General features: G+C 38.2%; 1 protein-coding gene across 3 annotated transcripts; it reads right to left on the reverse strand.

Moving 5' to 3' along the window:
* Positions 1-238: 238 nt before the first annotated feature.
* Positions 239-22,729, reverse strand: LOC134622661 (tropomodulin-1-like). 3 transcript variants are annotated; one of them, XM_063468053.1, is made up of 13 exons: positions 22,449-22,729; positions 19,136-19,213; positions 18,955-19,014; positions 18,580-18,716; positions 12,038-12,194; positions 9,060-9,176; positions 7,328-7,417; positions 5,860-5,990; positions 5,501-5,608; positions 4,593-4,736; positions 4,078-4,222; positions 3,315-3,414; positions 239-2,446 (listed from the first exon to the last, which is right to left on the reverse strand). In XM_063468053.1, exons 4-13 carry the CDS (start codon positions 18,700-18,702, stop codon positions 2,428-2,430), a joined length of 1,134 nt encoding a protein of 377 aa, XP_063324123.1. In that variant the 5' UTR covers positions 18,703-18,716; positions 18,955-19,014; positions 19,136-19,213; positions 22,449-22,729; the 3' UTR covers positions 239-2,427. The 3 variants fall into 3 exon arrangements, with proteins under 3 accessions (XP_063324123.1, XP_063324125.1, XP_063324124.1); XM_063468055.1 differs by lacking the exon at positions 7,328-7,417; XM_063468054.1 differs by lacking the exon at positions 3,315-3,414.
* Between the last annotated feature and the right edge of the window lie 1,237 nt (positions 22,730-23,966).

Genomic DNA, 23,966 nt, shown 5'->3' on the forward strand with positions numbered 1-23,966 from the left:
ACAATGAGAACCTGTAATTTTTCATAAATATGACATGTGGATTTTTTCCTTGTTGCTGTATAAAATCAATTGCAACCAAGCGCCACCACTGAGGACAGTAGCCAAGAGAGCCAAGAGGGATGGAAAGCTTCACCAGCTTGGTGTAATTCTTCTCTTTCACCACAGAGTGGCACTGTGGGCCCTGCGGTCTTTGTATCAAATGTGCTGAAGGTGTATAAACAAAGACAATTTTCAAGCTTTATTTAATTCATAAAACAGAACAAAAAATGTGAACTATCTATGAAAAAACCGAGTCAAGCAGTACAATATGAAAAAGCCCTACACAGGAGAAAAGAACATGACACACAGAGACTGTGAGAGCAGAGTCCTCTTTCACTTTTAGCTTTCAATTCTTCATCTTTATAATGAAGATAACGACCATTCACTGGACATTGGCCTTGACACCGTCAGTAACAAAGTGGTGATAAATAATAACACTGAATGTGTTATTAACCCTTAAACATGCAATCAGAATTTTGAGCAAGAGTTGTTCACATTAGGAAGACATAAACGTTTCCTAAAGCAAATAATTCATCGACAGCTAATAAAAGCTAACAAACCATCCTGTGAATTTTACTGGAACTGTTCTAATTCCTGCTTATATAACAGCTAACTCTACTTTTCCCTCATTGCACTGCTGATTTTTAAAGTTATGAGAAATCCCGCTATCTGCTCCAAAGTATACAGCAGCATAAAATCAACATTTATTCGGGTGTTTTTTTTGGCCTATGATGAGAACCATTTCATTTTGATCTCCAAAGGATTAAGGTGCAATACCATATTTCTGATTTTCAGTACCTGTCATAGCTAGACATGCTTGTAAATAGTCTGTTTTTCATATGAATAAGGGGGATTGTTATAGTCTGAAAGCTGCAAAGACATGAAAGGTTTCCTGCATACAAAAATACAACAAACCTGGATTTAGGGAGTAATGTGAAACCTGTAGTAAAAAAGTCATTTCATACTAAAACACACATTGTAGCTCCAGTAAATACAAATCAACACAAACAATCAACAAACCAGACCTGGCTGAAAGTGTAAAACAAATCCATTCAAATATTCACAAGTTGCTTGGGTTAATATAATCTGCCTTGCACTGGTGACTGTAAGCAAAAACCCTCTTGCCACTCGGCAGCCATGTAACACTTATTCTAAAAAACTGCATGTAAAGAATCTCGTCAAATTTTCTGTTTAAAATTGTTACATTTTTTTTGCAGATTTTGTCCCATCACAAAGTTTTTCAAAAGCTTTTTACTCTCTGGGAGTTTTTTTTCTAACACCATCTTTAGTTTTGGGAATTTCTCTCAGAATTTGTTGAGCTTCTTGTCTCTCTCTCTCTCTCTGTGCTCTTACAATGCCTCTGCTGTAAACACTTCTATATAACAGTGCCGTATTCGCTGGATATTTAAAGGAAAATATAAAGCACATTACACTGGCATTTGAATATTGCACATTAACAGGCAGCGAGTGCTAATATAAACGCTGGATAATGCCACAGTGTAATTTGACAGTACATTTTCTTTTACAGCAACATTTTTACTACTGGTTATTTGATTATCCAGCATAGTCAAACCAAGTCATATGAATGGCTTCTGACTCTTTCCCAGGTCTGTTTCAATAAATACGTATGTAGTGACAAATCTCACAGTTGCCAGGTTTATACAGCTATTTGTAAATTGCTCAAGAATCTGTGTAGCTTAGTATCGAAATGAGTCACTAAATACTTTTTCACACTGAAAAATGAAAAGAGAAAAACATCAGAAGATGGGGGCAAAACCAGATGTATATTTTTTTCTCAATTCAATTTAAATGAATAATTCTGACATGGCAGAAATTCGTAGTCTTGTAAGGTGTCCTGGAAGCAACAGCAGTAGTGACAACACCACTCATTTACAGCACAGTAGTAATAATAATAATAATAACTATTAAAATTCAACTCAGCAGACTGCTAAAAGTTGCCCATCACTTTTCATATGGGACCACATTCAAAACCAGACCTTAAGCCCTTCACTGAGCTCTAAACACTCGATGAAGCATTGAAAGACTCAAAATTACAGAGTAGGAGTTGGTTTGTACAAAAAGCTGCAGTTATAGCTGTCCAAGCCTAGAAAATATGTCAAAATGCAAACTTCAGAGCACAAAGTAATAATATTAATGTCACTTTTTTTGTTGTTGCATGCACTGGAAACTCAGAAGGATCTGTTAATTAATCCAAATGGATCATTTAACATTTACTAAGTAAAAGTCTGTAAGTGAAAAAGTTCAGACACTGTCTCTGAAACCAAAACAATTGAACCTGATAGCGGAAGGGGGTGACAGATGGCAGGAGTTGAAGGTAGCCCTGGTTTCTACACATTTGTCCGACACTTTGGGAAAATGGGTCCTCCTTCAAGCCTTCTCTTTCTTACTGTAGACAGAGGGAAAATGGAAGGTTACAGGAGAAAGAAAGATGAAAGACAACATCAACCTCATCATCTTAAGCAACAGCACAGCAAAGCTGACCTCTTTAACTGACAGGAAGCAAGATAGCTGACAAAAAAAGCAAGGCAAAAAGAACATCACAACAAATTGGTGGCTGCAACGTGTAAGAAGAGTTCTTCGTGAATAAATACACAGGACAAACATAAGCAAGTGGAAAGAACAGGACAGCGTCTTCTCAAACGTGACCTTAGGAAATTGTCACTAATTACTTTGTGGTTATTGCGCACAATGAAACAGAATATATGTTCAGCTCTGAAGAAAATTCTGTCTCAAGATCACGTAATAATGAAAGTTTAACAACCAGAAACTAATTACTAAAAAGTGATCAGAGACTCCATGAGAGTCCTGTGGGTCCACTTTTGGGGCTTTGGAAAGGAGTGAAAAAACAGGAGGAACCAAATTCCTCCAAAAATGCAGATGAAAAGAGCAGAAAGACCAAAGACTAATCACTCAAAGTCAGTATAGAAAAATACAGCATAATTTCAAAGTCAAATTCTGTGCTATGAGATTCTTTCTTTTTTCATAGAGGTAGTTATCTCATCTACATGTTTCCAGAATTGCAAGATTTTTGCGCTATTTCAGGAATGCCGTGGGACTAAAGAGCAGTCTCCATAAGCTAGAGATGATTAAAAGAGTGAAGATGTGGACAAGCAACAGAAACTCTCAGAAGAGTATGGCAGGAGGCAGCAGAGCTTCCGGTAGTCCGGAAAAGAACTGGGAGATGTTGGCAGCAGAAAGGCAAGGCTGAGCGGTCATACAGTGTGTGACTGTACTGTACTTTTTTTTTTTTTTACTTAGTCTTAGACTTGAACTTTTTCCCAAAGGCCCTCTCCAGCTCAGGGACAGATAGAGTGAGGGTGAAAGAGCCGTCTGTCTCCGACCTGACGACCCGGGCTTAAAGATGACGTGGGGAAGAGAAAGCATCATAAATGATGTAAAGTGGTTTTGAACATTATATATATATACACAAAATACAAGAAGATAGTAAGAGCATTTAAAACAAAACACAAACAAAATCAAATCCACATCTAATTTAGTTTTGAAGCTACATTCTGTAGTGTGAATGTTACAGCAATCGAGTCAGAGAGGATTTATTCTGCCCTAGTTTGTTGTACAAAGTAAATATTTTTGGGGAAAAAAAGTTGAAAATCAGGTCAGCAAACACAACAATTACTGGTAAAATTTGTGCATGACAGGAAACACTCCACTCACTCGCTTCATTATGTTCTCTCTCACGCTCACATGCTTTTCTTAGTGCTGAGGTCATAACTCAGGAAGGTACTGTTATGATTGGCTGAGGCTTTTTGGCAGCTCTACTGAGTAACCAACTGATGATATCACTCTCATTCTTCTATTAGCCTCTGATTGAAGTAGAACTCAAGGAGATATAGTGATGATAAAGTGCACTCATGCCCATACTAACGTCTAACTCTGTCAAATGAAACATTACTAAAAGACATAACTAAAAGAATGAAAATAAACTTTAATTAGAGTATTTACTTGAAGTTTTGTCAGTTGCCACATCCATACAGTGATCATGCAGGTGTGTGTACCCACCCAGGTCATTGTTGTTCATCATGGCATTGGAGCCCCGGAGGCGTGGACCCTGCTGGGTGAAATGATACCCAAACTTCAGCAATGTGGTGTTTTTCTCCAGCATGTTGGCTATTTCCATCTCCACTTTGTTGCCTAAGGGCTGACTCTGGAGTTCACAGAGAGTGCAGGAAAGGATGGTGGAGAGAGGAAGACGAGAGAGGAATAGATGATTAAAGGCAAAAAAAAAAAAAAAATCAGTGCTGGGATTGAGGGTTTAAAAAAAAAAAGTTGATTTCAATCAATAACTGGACTTGAAAAGCAAAAAAGAAAGGGCCAAGAACAAGGAGAGAAACAAAAATAGGCATTAGTGGGCAATGAGTCACAGATGTCCAACTATGGCATATGAGACATTGCAATGCAATCAGCGGGCATTAGACCAAAGTGGCAATGATGAACTGTGTACACTGCATGACACATACATACTGTTCCAGTGTGTTTAAATCTGTCTGTACTCTATGGAGGGTGTGAGCTTTTACCTGATTGTCTATCTTGAGCTCCAATAGTGTGGTGTTATTCTGCAGCGACTCTATGAGGGCCAGGATTCCAGTCCCTGTTATGAAGTTGGACTCAACGTTCAGACTCTTGAGCATCGTGTTAACTTTCAACATCTCTGCCAGGGCCTGAGAAAACACACAGCACTTTGTATTCAGGAACAGCTTTGAAGCCAGGCTGTTCTTGTCAGGCTTTCGTTGTGGTTTGGTCCCCGTTTTGATTTTGATTTGGTTTTTCTTCTGTTCATATTGTACAAGTGTCTCCACTGTTTCCTACTCTTAGTCTCTGTTTTGTCTATATTAGTTCCCTCGTCTTGCTTGTTTCCATCTCCTGCTTCATTTTGGTAACTGCTATTCCTTGTGCGTCATCTGTGCCCTCACTTCCTGTCTTTGTTTTTCTTCTCGTTTCCTGCTTGTTTCCATCTGTGTCTTCGCCTATCCGAGTTCCTTCCACTGTGCTATCTGCCACTTGTGTCCACCTATGTCTCATTCTAAAATCTGGCCACTGAGTATATGCAAGTCTTTTCTTTTTCCCTTTGTCTGATCATCTGCTTGACTCCACGTGTACTCCTATTTGCGTCACATTTCTTTTCTGTATTGTTGGGACTAATTTTCCTTGTTGCCTTGAGTTTGGATATCTTGCTCTTGTTCTACAGAGCTTTTTCTTCTTTTTGTTTACGCCCTGCTTTTTTACCCTCTTGGTGTATTTTGATCTGTTTAGGAGGAACTTTGTCAAACCACAACATGTTTATTTTAATCTTCATAGTGGTTGTCAAAATAGTACTCATCCCCATTAATGGTAAAAAGTGCAAAACTGGGAAGCTGTTAAGATAAAAAGGAAAGAGAACTGAAAAAAAAAAAAAGCAACTTAGGTTGAAAAGCATTAGACTTACAAATGCTACAGGGTCATTGCTCCTTGTTCCTACAATACTGAACCTCTCCACCACTGTGTTCTTCATCAGAGCCTCAGCATATGCCTTCAGAGTTGGGATAGGAATATTCTGGGTACAGAAAAACAAAAAAATTAAATGTTGAAAAACTTATTTCTATGTATTTTTGCATTTTCCCTTGTCATAAACAGTAAAAAATATTAATTGCTGTGATTCGTAAGGAAACAAATGTTTGAAGTTTATGTATAAAACTTGAAACCAAATCCAATATACATCCAAATTTAAATATAATTTTTATAATAAATACAGATTATTAAACCTGCACTGTGTCTCTTTTTTTTAACACAACCCTGCATTCTTACCTTGATATTATTGAGGTTGACTTCTACCAGGTCAGGATCATTCCTCTTTACTCTCAACAGAGTTTCCTCTACATCAGTGGAGTTGGGCTCCTCATCAGGGACTGGCTTGTACTGGGTACACTGGATCACACCTGGGGTGCAACACACGTATAATATAAAAACATATTTACAAAATCAGACTGCTGATGGATAAATTTGCTTTACTCAGGGTCTGATTGGACTAAATCTCATTTCAAAAGCAGCACAAAAAATAAGCCTCTCCATTAACTAGTTGACCCAATTTCTGAATCTGCTGCTCTAAACTTTGTAAACAGCATTTTCTGGATGATTGCTTGAGACTTTGCTTGTGTCAAGCAAAGCGAACACATTTTGTTGGTGAAAGTATAGTTTTCCACATTCAGTGTTGCTTTTGGTCGTGGAGTACTCTGCTGGTTCAGAAATGCTGTTCTTCTTCTCCATGCTTGCCCCCTTTTTTATGGTAATCCAGGCTAAACATCTGTGTAGCTTCACATTTATTTTACTAACAGGGGATTGGTATCAATCTCAAGAAGGTGATTAAGCGTACTTCCAAAGATAGTTTTTTGCAGAGCACAGTACAGGCAGAGTATTAGTATTTGGCCACAATAACCTCAGGAGATTTTCAAAATGATATTTTTTATACTTTGCAAAAGCTGTACAGAGTACCTCGTTGTAAGTGCGCTGCAGCAGAAGATCTAAAATACGGAAAAACTAGAATCCGTTTGGTTTACCAGCACGAGAAATGTGCACCTACTTTAGTAAAGGATTGCAAATCTTTGAGATTCAGTCATTAAGGTTAATATGGACCAATGCTTTTGTAAAAAGGGTTTTTGTGCCCTCCTCTGTATCGCTACTCAAGACAGAGTGACAACTTCAGCAAGAGACTCTGGGTTGCTTTATAAGGTAGTCATATTTGGATGTGAGATGCTCAGTCTCTGTTTAGAGCTGGAAGCGTAACTATAGGATGAGCCACCACACAAGATAAACAATGGCTCATTAACCTGTGAAGGAGAGCTAAAATTAATCCCAGAATTCAATCGTTTACACGATGTAGCATAACATGAAGTGCAAACAGATGAACCAGCGATAGTGTATTCCTGGCAGGATAATAGCAAAATGTATGTGTGCTTATACTCTTTTATCTACCTATCTAGTTTACTTTAACCTGTTTCACATTATTTGTGCATGTATCAAGTGCAAAACAGAAAAAATATGAGCATACACTGTTTTTGGTAAAATAAACATTCTGCAAACATGAGATCACACTTTCTTCCAATCCAACTGCAGCATTTTTCTTAAATGATGCAATTTTTTTGATACTAGTTGAGTGATCTGCTTTATTTTAGAGTACTTTTACTTGTTCCTTGGAAGTCCCTGTAATTCATGTGTACTTGTGTCCAGTAGTATACACTTTGGTAGGTGAGTGCAAGCATGTATGTGTTTCACATACTGTTAAGGCCTTGCTTGTTGACTATAGTGCTGCTGGCCAGGGCTTCATAGTACTGCTGGTTACTCATCAGCGTGTGCATGCCCAGGATGGCTGGAAGAAGAGAAGGAGACTGAAGAATGAACATTTCTTGAGAAAAAAAGGGATCGAGAAAGAGAAAGCAAGAGAGCAGTGCTGACACTGAGTGGACTTATTGATTGGCTTGCAACCTTACACCAGACCACCATGCACCAGTCGCTTTCAGCATCACAATCAAGTCAAGCATGAGAAAAAAAGAAAGAAAAAAACCTGAACACTGTATGGATTCAGCTCCCGTGTACTGGCTTTAACTTCTGCAACCACAGCTGACCTTCTGCTCTTAGCAGGCTGAAGCCAAATCAATGTGCAAGATACTTTATTTGTTATAAAAAATAATGAGATATCAGCCAGCCAAGCCAAAAAATCTATGATGTGCTCTGGCAGCAGGAAATCTGAAATATGTTTCCAGCCAAGCAGTTACTCTGAGGACACAATTAACATAGAATCATTGCCTTGTTTCTTTGTCAGAGAGATTGAGAGTATCTGACTGTTTATTTGATTACTGAATACAGTGAAGTGCGTGTATTGCAACAAGCTAAGAGGCTTGTTCACCACGAGCATTTCTCATTTTAAATCTCTGTCTTCTAACAGCAGCAGGGTTGGATAATATTTTTGTCACACATGAAGTGTGCATTGTCTTGTAATTACTCTGACAGTGGTTAAAACTAAATGTGTTTACATGGTATAAGTAAGTATACTTCCCACAAAGTCAACTCACTGTCATCCTTAATATAATAAGTTCAGCACATTGACTGCAATAACTCAGGCAGGCTAAAAACAAACAAACAAAACAGACAGAAAAAACCCCTGAAACATCAGCAACACTGTTTTAATGGCAGCTCGAGTTTCTCCTGATGGTATGGACATTGAAAAAGTTATTATTTTATATTTTAAGGGAAAGAAAAATAACTTCAAACACTACTCAGACAAAATCCAGCAAATGACAATAACTGCAGTGTGTAAAGTAGAGCTGCGTCATATCATATCATACCTGCTATAGCGGTGTCATGCACTTACATTCCCAACTGCCGCCACCTGCAAGCTGCAAGCTGATAAAACACTGGGTGTTTTCTACATCGTCATTAATATCATTTTTACATTTTTTTGTGATGTAGCTTACATCGTCCTCCCCCACGATGCAAAAAAATGTACCAGCAGGTCCAATCGCCGTGCATGAACTAAGTTTTTTGTTAAATACAATGCACATGCAACAATACGCCGACTACAAAGTAAAACAAAAAGCACAAATGTCCCAGAAGACCAGAGTTGTTCCATGCAGGACTATGTGCAGCGTACAGATACCCTGGGCAGTGATGAACTAATAGATAGAAAGATCCAGAAAATGAAGGTACGGATGATGATAATGAAGAGTTGAACGGTAAGAGTGGAATGAAGATGAAAGGAGTGCTAGAGGAAATGAGTGAAAGTTAGATTAACAAGGGCTAGTTAAACCTATGGTAGTCTACTTACATTCATTAGTGAGAGCATGCCTAAAATCTTCATATAGAAATACATAGAAACAACTCTTGAAATGGATTGGAGAAAAGTTACAGTTCAGCTACATGTGCAGACGTAAAATCCAATTAAACTTAAGTACTTTTATTTGTTCATTTTCTTGGAAAAATTAGCCTACAGAGAGATGTTGTGTGATAGTTACCTGCAATATCACAGAGTTCAGCATCGGTAGCACTGGACAGGGCTTCTTCTAACTCCGGCTCCAGAGTCACAGACTCTATGATTGGATCCACTCTTGTTTTAGGCACCCAGGCTTTCCCTGTAATATGAGGGGATATATTTTATGCAAAGTAAGTGACTGCAAGCACTACTATTACAATGACAATTATCAGTAACTTTAATTTAGCATTTAGCTTACAAGTTACATTTGACAGACTCCAGTTTTTTCCTGGATTTTTGTCAATTTAGGGACCTCTATGGCTACAGATTTGCTTCTTAAGTAGCATTTTTTCTCAAAATTACCCAAAATTTCTATACATTCTGTGTGGTGTGACCGCATGCAGTGGAAACGCAGCTTCATAGTATATACACTGAATTTCTACCTAAGGTTGAATTTGTTGAACTGCTGTGTATTAAGGTTATTAAAGTTAAAACTAAAGTAATAAAAACTGAAACTAGGCATGAACACATATTTTTGTGAACTAAAATGAAAAAAACCCCCAAAAAACTACACCTTCGAAAAAAATAAAACTAATGGAAAAGGTTTTGTGAATTTTGAAAACTAAACTAAAATACAATTACAAATGAAATGTCTTTACTTTTTGTATTTGTTAATATGTTAAAATTTGTCATTTATTACAAACTGCCTGATGAGGATTTGATGAATGCTTCTATTGAGGCCAAAAAGTTTGTATTTATATTGTAATATCTACACTGATTTTTCAAAGTTCTTGCCTCTGGCGTTTGCGGTAAATAAAATAATAAGAAATACAGATTGAAACTAATAAAAGCTAAACATTTTCAAACAATAAAAGCTAAACTGAAACAAGCAAACCCACTCTGGAAACAACCTGAAACTAAACTGAATTAACAAAAAGTCAAAATGAAGTAAAATTAAAAACTAGTAAGAAAAATAAAATTTAAAAAAACTCTGATTTTTTTTTAATTTATTTGTTAAAATAATGGCATAAACAACTTTTTTCCACAAGTGAATTTTCCTCTCACAGCGAGAAGGTGTGTGGCGGGGGTTTCAAATCCACTAGACAGTCGGGGCGTTTCTGTGTGACGTTTGCATGTTCTCTCTGTGCCTGAGTGCATTCTCTTTGGATACTCTGGCTTCCTCCTGCGTTCCTCCCATGTTAGGTTAATTGGTCATTCTAAATTGGGTGTAGGTGTGTATGTGAACATGAATGATTGTCTGTCACTCTCTGTTTCAATTCCTGAAACACAGCAATCATTTTCATTGCTACTACCATTAACCTCCTAGGATGTGGTGTCCACATATGTGGACATCACATTTTAGGTTGTTGTTGGGTCTGTTCCCACAAACCCCGCTAGTTCTAGAGACTTATTCATCATGAAAGAAAACAAGACAGTCGATCGATCGATTACTTGCGCAAGGGAGGCCTCATCTGTGTCCAGCACGAAAATGACCCCAAATCCGGCCTCCTCTCGCTGCCTTTTATTGAGAGACAGTTCACACAAAAAGTAACGCCCACATAGTTCTAAGACAAGGCTTTGTATGTATATGTGTGAACTTCTATATGTAAGAAGGAATGTGTGTGTGTGTGTGTGTGTGTGTGTGTGGTCTCCTGCTGGGCAGGAAGCTTACATCTAAAGACCTTCACAAGGATGTTGCCTGTAATAAAAGACTACAGCCCCCCACCCAGAACCTCGAGAATTTAGGGAGGGGAGGACAGAAAGAATTCCTTTCCTCACACAGTTAAACAATGTAGATGGTAAGCATAAAAATGACAAACATTTAACAATTCACTCTAACAGTTGTCTAGACCAAAATACTAAATTTTGCTCTACAGGGGCCTGATATCCACTTACGAGGACATTATACTGCCTCTATTTTATCAAAATTCAAAACGAATGTCTTCATATGTGGCTCTCATTTTTCTTAGAAACAATAATCAGGTAAAAAAAAAAAAAAAAATCTGGTGATTCTTTGTTTTTACATTTATCAGGTCCCAATCAGCCCAAATAGCAAAGAGAAATTAAAAATGCATGCCATGAAAGAGTTCAGGTCTTAGGAGGTTAACAAAGGCTCACTCTTTTGTCATAGAAAGTCATGTATAAAAAAGACAGAACAAAAGCTAAGTAAATGTGAATTACAAAAACAATGAAGACCATCAACCTGTTAGAACCTATAACTAGTACTGAATACAGTACATACAATAGTATGGAATTCGAATGTAACTGTCAGTCTAAGGTGAGGACATGTAAGACAAGGTCAGTCCAGTTGCCAAAATCAGTTCTGTTACACAAGCTGTGTGAGGTGAGTATGCTTTCATGTCACACCTGACAAGTGGCTGTCACTGACTCTAGAAGCCCAGAGATGTCTTTACCGATAGGTTTGCTATGTCTGTATTTGTGTGGCCTGCTCCTCGAGTTTCAGCCAGACATTTTTTCTGATGCTCATATGAACACATGGCTCTGTGAGAGGAGTTGTGAGAGCAGTTTTTGGAAAGTCACGTGTGACCTGTCTTGGTTAAATGTCATGGCACCGCTGAGGGCACGGCAAAAGCTGTAGCAAGTGGAGTGAGTCCCAAAGCAACAACACCAGCAAATCAGAACGTAACAAAAGTCAGAAATACAGAAAGAAACTTATAGAGTTTAAAGAGTTTGACATGGCTGAAGTTCTTCACCACCAGTCAAGTCTGTGCCTCTGTGGATTTCTGATAAACCGAGTTTTAGTGCTAACACCTGAGCTACAGGTTGGCTGTTTTCACTCATCAATTTGCCTTTTTTAAATCCATCCATGAGTCCAGAGATATTTGTTTAATTATCATAAATGACAAAGTAACACCATCATTTAAATCATATTTAAGGAAGCTTTAAACAGCTTTCATTTATTAATAATAATAATAATAACAATAATATCTTAATAAAAAGATTAATCATGACAAAATATGCCTGATTAACTTGATTTTTATTAAACACACCAGTTCCTACCTCTCTTCTCCCCGGTGTAGGGCACCAGGTCTTCTCTGTCAGGATGCTCTTTGGCCTGTTTCTCCAGATGGGCCAGGAGGTCGTCTCTTTGAAACGTCCCTGTTGGTGCTTTCTTTGTCTGGTCCTTCTGGCGCATCCCAGCAGGCAACAATGCATTCTAGACACGGATTTACATTTACATTATGTTGGTATTGCATGTTGGAAAAATAACCCATACTTTAGCTAATTTGACCAGTCTATGCTTTACACTGTGTGAAGGAATTTTTAGATGCTTTTAGCCAGACTTGCTCCCTGCTTTACAATTCCGATCCAACCTAATGTAACTCAACATTCATTCCCCAGAGAATGAATCCTTGAGTTTCCCAAAGTGCCTTTCTACTCATTCTATCATGTTAAAAAGGTTTTCGTTTTTTTTCCACAGAACTTGGTAGCAGAGACTGTAAACGCTCCAAGAAGCCAATCACATAGCAACAACTTGGTCTCAATCATGCAGACATGGTCAAGACTACCTGGTGAGGTCTAAATCGAGCACCAGAACTGGAGTCAAAGATGATTTGAGCGACTTTGAATGTAACATTGTTGTTTTTGCCAGACAGGCTGGTCTGAATATTTCAGTGAGTGCTCATCGACTGGGATTTTCCCACACAGTCATCTCTGATTTAGAGTACAAGACCACACCTGCTGTCAGCTAAGAACAGATGAGATGGTGTGAGATGATGAGATTTTTTGCTGCTGCAACATTAACACTCCATGTCATAAAGCTCAAATCATCTCAGTGACAGTGAGTTCACTGTACGCAAATGGCCTCCACAGTCACAAGAGCTTAATTGAGCATCTTCAGGTGCTGATAACAAATCCGAAGCAACTGTGTGATGCTATCGTGTAAACATGAACCAAAATCCCAGAGGAATGTTTCCTGCACCATGTTGAATCTGAGCATTAAAGCATTTCTGAGTGCTAAGTCCAACCAAGTATCTCATATCTCACCTCATAAGGTGTCAAGATGTATGTAGCTTCTGAAAAGTGAAGTGACTTACACCTGCATTCTTTCTAATGGTCAACAGAGGGCAGCTTCTTTGACTGCAAAAGCAGGGCAGTGCAAAGTCTATGATAAAATTACACTAATCAGACTTTTCAATCACATCCTTCAAGCACAGCATAGCATATCTTTCTTTATATTAGGATTAAAGCCAGTAAGTAGCTTTGTTGGCACCGTCTCTGTCAGCAGTTATCTCATGCTAAAGTGGTCTCGAACAGGTGCTTATGTGGCTTTATTTTCTTTATCTTGTTCAAACTTCTCTTTTAGTTAAGTCTTGTAATATTTTGAAGCAAAACATAAAGCTAAGAACAAATGACTTTGATTTTTTTTCTTCTGTAACAAGTTTTATGAGCTGCTGAGTGAACTGTATGATGTCAGGCCTAGACTATGATACTTACTGTAGCATGACACCATATAATTCTCTCTCTCTCTTCTCTAGCTCAACACAGGACCAAGAAATTTCCCAGACCATTAGTGCACACCAAGTTATTTTGAACCTAAAGCAACATTCAAAACCATGCTCTTAGAAGTGCTACTTATAGCTGCATATCTTATCTGCTTCTCAGCACTTAGGGGCCTCCCTTTCTTTATAAGTCTGTTTCTCTTTTTGCTTCTCACTGTTGTTCATCTTCAGTCAGACTCTCTCCTTACATTAGGAGCTTCCAAATAATAATCTGGTTGTACAGCGATTTAAAAAAAAAAACCCAACCGAACATACCCAACATTTTGCGCAGTCAGCACAATCTAAGATATCACCAACACAAAGCTTATATCAGCTGTAGATTACAGCGCTCAGTCTCAGTATTTTATTTTTAACAGCATGAGTCGGCCTCTGTTTCTCTCAGCAACCATCAACTAACAGTCACATGTACAATACGTGTGTCTATGTGTCTATGAGCCTGAAGTTGAGACGATATCATTTCAAGATATACGACACATCAAGATCCATTTCAGATACCAGTATATTTATAACGCAAATAAAAATGACCACCTGCAACAAATACAAACAAACATCAGCACAGATTTCAACTTTCTCACGCTCTAATAAATATATCCAATAATACCTGCCAGCAAAACACCATCTCCACCTCCTCAGGAAAATATCCGTCTATTCTGTAGCTGCAGGCTCTCTACAACTTTCTTAAAATGGGAAGTTGCAGTCTCACAGCCATTTTGATGGTTTAATCTATGCCAAACTTTTCACTTTGATTGGAACTTTTTCTACGTGTGATTTGTATTAATCCACACAATCAAACAACTGAGTATGAAGCAAGCTTGGGTCAGTACACTTGTGAGGCAGTACTGTGTGTTGTAAAACACAAAATGTTCTTGTAATTATTGCTGAATAATCAATAATGGCAGACATGCATGCAAACTTTCAGTCTGTTTACTGGAACTGATGTGGGAAACCGTGCTGGGAATGTTACAGTCAGAGCAAATGGGCACTTTACTGTTGTGTAAGAGGTGACCCTCATAAACAGGCACAAACAAGGTAAGGACATACGCACTGCTTCTCTCTGTTTCCTCTGTTTACGTCAGCGAGTCCCTGCAGTCACTCACTGCTGGCATGAGCCTCGCTAACAAACACACGCACATATCTACTCCACATTATACCCTTCGAGTCATCCCCTTGGCACTGAGGGGGACTCCGGTCTCTTTATGAGGAGTTAGACATTCATCTGGCAGCTATTGCAGCAGCTGTCCACACCTCGACCCCTGATTTATTACTCGGTGGTCTGTCGGTGGACGAGAATCAAATGCAGAAATAAACATATCATAAAAAGCAGCAGCGAATAAACATGAGTGCTGATGTAGTATTATAAGTGCTTTAGCTGTACTTAATACAAAAGGAGAAATACTTTGAATAACAGGGAAGACTAAACAGTAACAAGAGGTTATTAATTTAAAAGTAGTCGGATTTTACTTTTTCACACTTTCACTCTTCATTTTTCTATTGTTTCTCCATTTCTACATGTATTACTGAATCAAACACTGCCACAGACACAAAAGACCTTCATGTTTAGTTGTAATACAGAGAATCTAATCTGCGCTCAGCAACTTCTAATACAGTCGCGGTCCAAAGTTTGCATACGCTCATTATGGTAAATACCCTAAATGATTTATTTGAACTGATATTTTTCCAGGGTGGAATGAATATACAGCATCTATCTTTAATGACTTCAAAACATAAAAATAAAGAATAAAGAATTTATTTCATTTAGGATTTTCTCTAATTCACACAAGGTCAAAAGTGTGGATTACACCCCAACTAATATTTGGTTAAACGTCCCTTAGAAAGTTGCACCTGGAATAGATGTTAAACAAATTTTTCTAAGCAAAATTGGTGGAGCTCATTTATTTTGGCTCATTTTGTGGCACGGAACCAGCTTTACAGGTTATCCCAAACATTTTCAACATGGTTAAGGCTGGAGGTTCGGGAAGGCCATTAAAGAAGCTTAATGCTGACCTGTTTTATTTGGAACACCCAATTCTGCCCATGTTTAGTCTAGTGTGAAGTGAAGTTGAAGAATTCCATCTATTTGAGCAATGTATCAGTACCACTAGCAGCAAAACAGCCCCAGAGCATGATGCAACCACCACCGTGCTTGAGAGTTGGTACAGTGTTCATTAGTGCTGGGCGATATGACGATATATATCGTGTGGACGATAGAAAAGTGTCTATCGTGCCATTTGTCTTCTATCGTTTATATCGTACTAACCCAAATTTTATAAATTATTATAATAATTTTATAAATTATTATAAAATATATAATTAACCCTTTACAACTGGTCGGAGCAGGTACACTCCGTTTTACCTAACTATTTTTAAATCCCTGTAGAACTGGAACCACGTAAGGTAGTGCAATAATTTTTTTTTTGCATGTGAAACCGGAGTTGTACTTACATCTTATGCCATTAGCTTGTCCAAAGTCACGGTTTCCTTCCACATATAACTTTGCAAAAATTGCATAAGAAGCACTTGCAGCAACAAAAACACAATATTCCAAACTTGCAGCAACAAAAACACAATATTCCAGAAACAGGCTTTGCCGACGTTCAGAAGACTTCCTACGTTGGCATATACGTCAGTGCGAACTATCGCACGTCCGCCATTACCTGCCCGAAACCGGAAGTGACGTCATTTTCGCGAAAGGGCCTTATAAGCCTATGTTGGTGTTTTTAAAAGACATGTTTGACTTTATGTTTTTCTGTATCGTTTCTGGGATGCTTAGAACTCAAATTACACTGTTGGAAATAGTTTATTTTGATGCATTATAATATTTATTTTCATTTTTCCTGTAGTATATAAAAATTAGTGTATCTCAAAAATAAAACTATGAAGACACTCAAAATAAATTTCTCGTGGTTGGAAACTTTTGTATTTACAGTTTTGAGGGATACACCTCTTAAATTTTTTTTAACTAGAAATATATGTAAAAAACAAAAAAACGATTTTCAATTTTTTTGTAGTTTATTGCACTACAAGTTTTTGCAATTTATGTAGTTACTATGGACTTAATGCATACATATTATTAAAATTTGGGCTATAACGGTTGTATTGATATATGGAAACTTGAAATACTCCCACAAATGGCACTACAGCATGTAAAAACATAAAGATAAGCTCTGGCGGACTTGGTTCTATGGTAGGTCTTAAAGGGTTAAATAGCCTGTGGCAAATATATTAGTGTTGTCTTCTCACTATACATGCTCTTAACTTTATGCAAGTAAATAATATGGTATAAAAAAATGATATTTTTCGCAAAGAAACTCCGTCTCGTGGTTTGCTGCTGTACGTGCACCCAGATTTGCGACATACTTTACGGTAACTCAAAACAAAGACTGCACCCTCGGCACTCGCTGTTTACAGACTGCGTACTTTCCAGATGACCACAGGTCAGGTCGTATATCGTGATATATATCGTTATCGTGATATAAAATAATTCATATCGTGATAAATATTTTTTCCATATCGCCCAGCACTAGTGTTCATAGGTTTGAAAGCCTCATCTTTACTTCTCCAAACATGCCTGTTGCCATTGTGGCCAAAGAGCTCAATCTTTGTCAAATCTGACCAAAAGACTTTTACCAAGAGGGATTTTAACTTGTCCATGTGGGACCCTCTCAGTGCATGGCGATATAAAACTGGCTTCCCTGTGGCAGCTGGTATTCCAGTAGTTTCTGGTTTCTGGTAACCTTGAACCTGGGGTTTTTCCTGAACAACCATCCCTCATCTGAGGGTGACAGTTTGGGTTTTCTTCCAGACCCTGGCAAAGTGGTGACACATCCAGACAAGATGTGCTTACGCATAATTGTTTTTAATCATCTTGAAATGTGCACTTGTTTAGAAATGGCTCCAAGAGACCTTCCCAACCTGTGCAAATCTACACTTTTTAATTGCTCCGAGTAGTGACCAATAGACAACTGCTATGAAACAAATCCTTTTTATGCTGGCAAAGAGAAAGTACCAGTTGTAGGCCTTGGCTTTGTCAATGTAAAAGAGACTATGGAACCTTCAGCACCGCTTATGAAAAAAATGTGAGTGTATGTATATTTAATTTTATTTTGTATATACACTTTTGACCGGTGTGGATCAGAGGAAATCCAAAATACATTGCTGCTTGTGCACCCCATTCTTGTTTTTATAGAGATATATGCTGTTATAATCAGGGGTGCACATAAGTGGTCTGCAGGTGCGCATTCGCTGTCAAAATAAAAGACGCGCACTAGATAAGAAGTTGCAACGCGCGTTTGAGTACATAAGACTTTCTGGAGGAGGACAGACATTTGTTTACAACTCTTAAAGATGTCGAAGAAGCTCCTTTAAGCAATTACTTTGGTGTTCCTCCACCTCCAAAGAAATGTCCAAAGGAGTCCGAACCGCAAAAGAACCGCGTATTCTCAGAAAAGTGGTTGCAGGAGGTGAGCTGGCTTCAAACAAATGATGAACGCACAGAGATGTGGTGCAGAATATGCTGTGAAAATCCCACTCTAGCGGACAAAAACAGTGGCTTTTATATGTACGCAAACGCGCGTTGCAACTTCTTATCTGGTGCGCGTCTTTTATTTTGACAGCGAATGCGCACCGGCGGACCACTTATGTGCACCCCTGGTTATAATCAATGCACCCTGGGAAAAAATGTCTCAAAGAAATCATTAAAAGCTCAAAATTATCATGACATTCAAGCCCATGATGAGTTTATGTAAACTCCTGACCATAAATGCCATGGCTTTGTAGACTTTTGTTTTCAGTCCTTTCCTTCAAACATATTTTAACAATTGCTACTGTACTACCACTATAAAAACTAAGATTTATGTTATTTTAAAAACAGAAATTACCAGCTAACAGCAACTCAAACGAAAGCACACTGCAGCTCCAGTGATATACAATGTGATACATTACATCGTGCTGTCTGCTGAGCATGTATGCCCCCATTAATCCCCACTGACACCAACATACTGACATAGCTTCTCCTTATGGACTTCAATGTTATAAACTTACATCAGGATCCAGCTCCTCTAATTCATCCTCTAACCGCTGCAGCTCTTCTTCTGACAGTTTCTTCAGCAGCTCGTCCTCGTCTATGTCTCTGTACTTCTCCATCTCCTTCCTCAGAAGTGCCATTGTGGACAGCACACCTGGGGGGGAAAAAAAAAAAAAAAAAAAAGAGTACAATATCTTGGAAAACAACAGAAATAAAATATTTACACATCAATTATGAGCAATGACTGCAATCAATTTGACAGTTATACTGTTTGAGGGCATATACGTGGCAATAAAGCATAACAGTATTTATCATTTTCTTGTATTCTCTTTGCTCTTTGTTATTCTTGGGATGTGTTCAACAAGTGAGGCATATTCAAACTGTTCTCTCACCTCAGCAACGCCTCCAAATGAAAAAGGCAAACTGTAGGAGATCAGGAGCCTAGATTATATCTATGGATGGAAACAACCAAGAAGCGAGTAATTAAAATGAATGTTGGAATAACAGTGGGTTTGAAGGATCAGAGAAAAGCAAGGCAATGCTTTAACAGTGGAATTCAGAAGACAGACTGACCTTAATGACCCCCACCTCGGGTAAAATAACAGCAAAGGCAGCCAAGTGCCCGTAGACCTCTTGGGAAAGCAATTACACCTGAAAGAGGCACAAGTAAATAGTGTGAAGAGAGATTAATAGCTCGCAGAATTAGAAAACAATACTACGTCATGAACATGGAAAGAAGTGAAACATCATATTTCTCTGCTTGTCATCTCTTCTCTACTACTCCGATTTCTCAGAAAGCAACTGTCCGGAAATACACAAGGCTTGAAAATACGAAATTCTTTGAGTGCAAAAGAAATGTATGAGAATTTGTCAAACATTTTCACTGGTAATGCTTTAAATGTTCTTCTTTTCATTTCTCTTATATCGTCACATAGTTTTTGAGAGCTGTTGGAGTGTTCATTTTCATGCCCTCAAAAGGTTTCCATGTGCCACACTCACATCTTTAGATTAAATATGACGCTACAGCCAGCAGGTTAGTACAACTTAGCACAGAGTGAAAAGATAAAAAGCGCTAACCTAGGCCTTCTCAAAGCTAACAATTCCCATCTACCAGCAAATATACAATTAAACTGTTAACAGAATTGCTAGATGGAACTGCTCCTAGCCAAGACAAGTCTGGTATATAACTGCATCTTTATGCTTTTATGCAGGTTTTTGAATGACTTAATACTCAATATGAATGAGTTTGAAAATGCAGACAGGTGGAGAAACTGCACCGTTAATTATTATTTAAGGTGAAATATTTTGAACCCTTCTTAGGTGTTTTGTTATTCTTCTCTGCAAGAATTTTTCCATTTATTTGTCACCATTTCAATTCAGTTAGACAAAAAACAGTTGTCTGATTGAATTGGATTTGCTTACAAGTTTTCACCTATTTGCTTGACACTTGATAATTTTGCACATATCCTGTTGCTGATCATCTGCTTATTTTCTCCAAGTGTTGCCCTGAAAACTTTATAAATGTTGGATAGGTCAAATATGTTGTCCGTAAATGTGTCTCGCTCTTGTTTCTTTCTCAAACAGCTATGAAGACTCATTCCAAATCTTCCTCTCGAACTCTGTCTTGGCTCTGTGACCAGATGACTGAAAATGGATGAGCTGCAGTGGAACATTTGTGGACCAGAGCACCAAACACTGGGCACGCACACGGTCTCTAAGCCCCAAGTTCCTTAAAGCTCTAGTTCAGACTCTGACAAGTGTTGAGCTGCTACCGATGGATGCCCACATAACAACATTAACTATAACTTCACTGAGCTTGTATCAGGCGATGGGAATGATCTCAAATTAGGCAGAAAATATTGAGCTGGAGCTCAAAGTGCAGAAAATGGTGTTTTTGAGGAGCACAAATGTGAAAGAAAGCCTATCTTTTTGATCTTAGGGATGTCACCAAGTGTGCTTTGGCTTTAATCCTAAAAAGCGGGGTCAAGCGTGTTGTTCTTTTGTTCTGCTTTCTCTTTTCACTCCATGTCAAGACAAGTTTCCAAAACCAGAGATGAAGAACTGGGCTGCACTCCAAATAGCACTGCAAGCCTACTGGAAGACTGCAACCTGTTCTGATGATATCGAACAGACACTTGCCTGTATTTATAACATTTCTATAAGCCTCTGCTTCATACAGGACATTCACTGGGCAGAAAGAGCAAAACAACTAAAAATGACCTGAACCAGAATGTACCCTCTGCAGTCATAAACATCTAACTTGCCTCTTGCCCTTGAAAGCAGGCCTATCCAATCCTTAGGCCTCTAAGAATAGCTACACTGATACGGGATAATTAATCAAGTCAGATATGTGTAAAACCTTGGGAGGGCAACTGGTCTTGCATGAGCACAGCCTTTCACTAACTGAGAGCAGAAGATAAAAAGAAGATTTCAGAACTAAAGTCTTTTTAAAACTGCGTGTATACAAGTTAGCTACTCCTGGGTGAAGGCAAGATTTTTTTCAGTCATGAAGTACGCAGACATTTCTGCAATATTCACAAATCCTCTCAGAGTGAAGAAAACTGAAATATTCATCACAGAAATAAGCTCATGCAGCAATATTAAAGTAACTTGATTTTTCTTTTTGCAACTCCTCGTTAACTGCTTTCAAACAGCATACAAACAGGCTGCTGAAATGACCTCCACAACATCTTTGTGCATAACTACTTCACAGATTCACATTCAAATATAAGCATAACTCTACATATCTAAAAAAGTAAATTAAAAGTGATTTTAATTGATTCAATTACCCCTAACATATCTTAGCTGCTCAGTTTGTTCTAGGTCTGATGCTGAAATGGAATAAAACTACAATAATCACACTTAACTCTGCTCATTTTTGGGAAAGTTGAAGAATTAAACCCTAGTTTTGTGCCACACAAGCTAAAGGAAAGATAGCAGTTGTAAAAATTGCACAGATATCTGAAATGTCCCAGCAGACAACAGCTGAGAGACAACTGTTCTCCTTTACTCAGCCACATGTCACAATGCATGTGGCAGAAAATAAGCTCTGGGGAAAGGATGGCGTGTTTTATTACTGCCACTCCAAAGAAAAGCCAGTTTGGTTTGTAGATTTAAACCTGGCATTGAAGTTGTGCATACAACCAAAACCATTAAACGCCACACGTTAAATAAACCTTCAGTTTGCTGAGGATATTAAACACATCTGTGGCCATTTTATTTTTTTGCTTTGGGGCCAGCACAGAGTCATATATCATGATCTGTATACCAGACCAAGTAGCTCACTTGCTGCCTTGGACCTGGGGTCAGGCCATTTGTCCATTCTGAAGAGGTCAAAGTGTCATAATGTTTTTGTCAAGTGTAATATCACCAATGAGTGCTGTTATAATCCAGCTGATAATATAATACACGGCTAAACCAGGAGGTAAACAGCAGACTTCTGAAGCACCATTAAGAGCTGTGCTCATAAAATAAAAATGACTGACAAACAGAAGTTCCACAGCTTAGTTATTTCTAGAGTGGATGTGTGGAGGTCACAGAAAACCAGCAACTTCTGAACTCCTGTTTCTGCAAAGTTGTAATAACTTTAATAATTAAATTAAAAAATGTAATTATGATTGGTCCAAATACAGTCACTATAAAAAAAACAAAAACCACCCAATCTGCATCTTTCAGTTTAATATTTAACCTTCAGCAGCCAAGATAAATGATGAAAAACAGAAACGGGGAACTTATGTTTGGTGTTCATTTTTCCTAGAAAACCACTTTCCCACTTTAAGTAAATGTTAAACTGTAATCCAGTTCACGGTTTTAACACGGAGAAGTGACCTTAACTTATTTGACTGCTTTGCTGCCCGCAGTATAATATATGCATTAATTTCCCTACCTCCTCCAGCGCTATTTATAGCCGACTGGTCCCGCCGGGTGACAGCAACGAATACTTTGACCAGATATGGTTTCCTTCACAGCCGCCTGGAGTCGCAGCAGTGCGAAGTACGGTCCGCTGCAAGCGCGCAACTCCGGGAATCCGCCAAATTTCCCCTAAATCAAACCGTCCATGACCCGCGGACAATCTTGAATCCAGAAGATTTCAGCGCTCACAAAGTTTCCTCCCCCGGCTCTGGTCAATTCTCTGTGGAGCTGTTGGGACTGAATCTCATCTCCAGCAAAGAGCAAACCAAACTTATGGGGAAGAGATCCTCCTCCTCCTTTCCTCGCTCACGGCTGCTGTGTCACTCCTGTGATGTCACGAAGATGCGCTGCCTCTATTATCGGACAATGGTTCACTATGTAGCGTAGCTCACGATAACGTTTATGGTTTACATTCGAGCTGCAGGAGTCTGGGTAGGATATCGGTTAGTTTGGTGACTGTTAACCGCTTAAGTGCTGGACTCTGGATCCCTATTATTTTACTGTGCAATAAGTTATTGTATTCTTACAAGTACAGTGAGCAAATCAGTTTATGTTGGTTCTGCAATAAGCACCAATTTAAATTTAGGTTGGCTAAAGCGCAGACAGATGACTGTCTGTTAAAAAGAACTTTTATTTAAAACACTGTGTAGAATAATAAGTGGAGTAACAGCAGATGTTTGTTCGGACACGTTACAGTATTCTTCTAATACTGACAACTTAAGTCCACTCAAATCCATTAAAATTGTGAAATTATAATTCAGTCAGATTCAGTTTGTACAGACAGCAAAATAAAACTGTTTAAAATACTCATTTTAACGTAGGTGAAGCTACAGTTCATAATAAGTGTGTGTGTGTGTGGGGGGAAATCTGCAGTTAAAAGGACAAAGTTTTTTTATTTTCTACTTTGGTGATTAAATACATTCATCATAATAATAATAATAATACTAATAATAATGTTAAATATTATGTAGCAAAACTCAAAGCTGTTTAATAAGCACCTGATAAACAAGCAGCACTCTCCCAAGGCAGCTCACTCTGAACATTATTTACTTTAAAGGGAATATTACTGTATTTCATGTATATTAATTTTATTAGTTTTTTTCTTTTTAAAGCTACTTGAAGACGTTTGTAGTGCAGTTAAAGTCAGGTCAGGGTAGCATGACAGATGTTTACTTGATTACACAGACATTATGTAGGACTAAGATCGATACCTGTTATCCGTTACCTATTTTAAATAACTGGACATGAATAATCTGAGCTCCTTTAATATTACAAAACATATTTCTAACTTACTAGACAACTCTTTCGCTTGACAAAGGTGCCTTTAAAGGTTAGAAGAAAGGTAGAAATGTGAAATGTAAAAGTGAAATCAGGGGTTAAATGTGCAAACACTAACTTTACAATGTTAAAACTATATTGGCCAGTATACAAAATGATACTGGAAGGCAGAGGTTAAACTTGAAATCTTTATATGGTACTTACTTTCTATATT

This window comes from Pelmatolapia mariae, unplaced genomic scaffold (assembly GCF_036321145.2).
Source record: "Pelmatolapia mariae isolate MD_Pm_ZW unplaced genomic scaffold, Pm_UMD_F_2 NODE_ptg000123l+_length_129325_cov_1, whole genome shotgun sequence".
Lineage (NCBI taxonomy): Eukaryota > Metazoa > Chordata > Actinopteri > Cichliformes > Cichlidae > Pelmatolapia > Pelmatolapia mariae.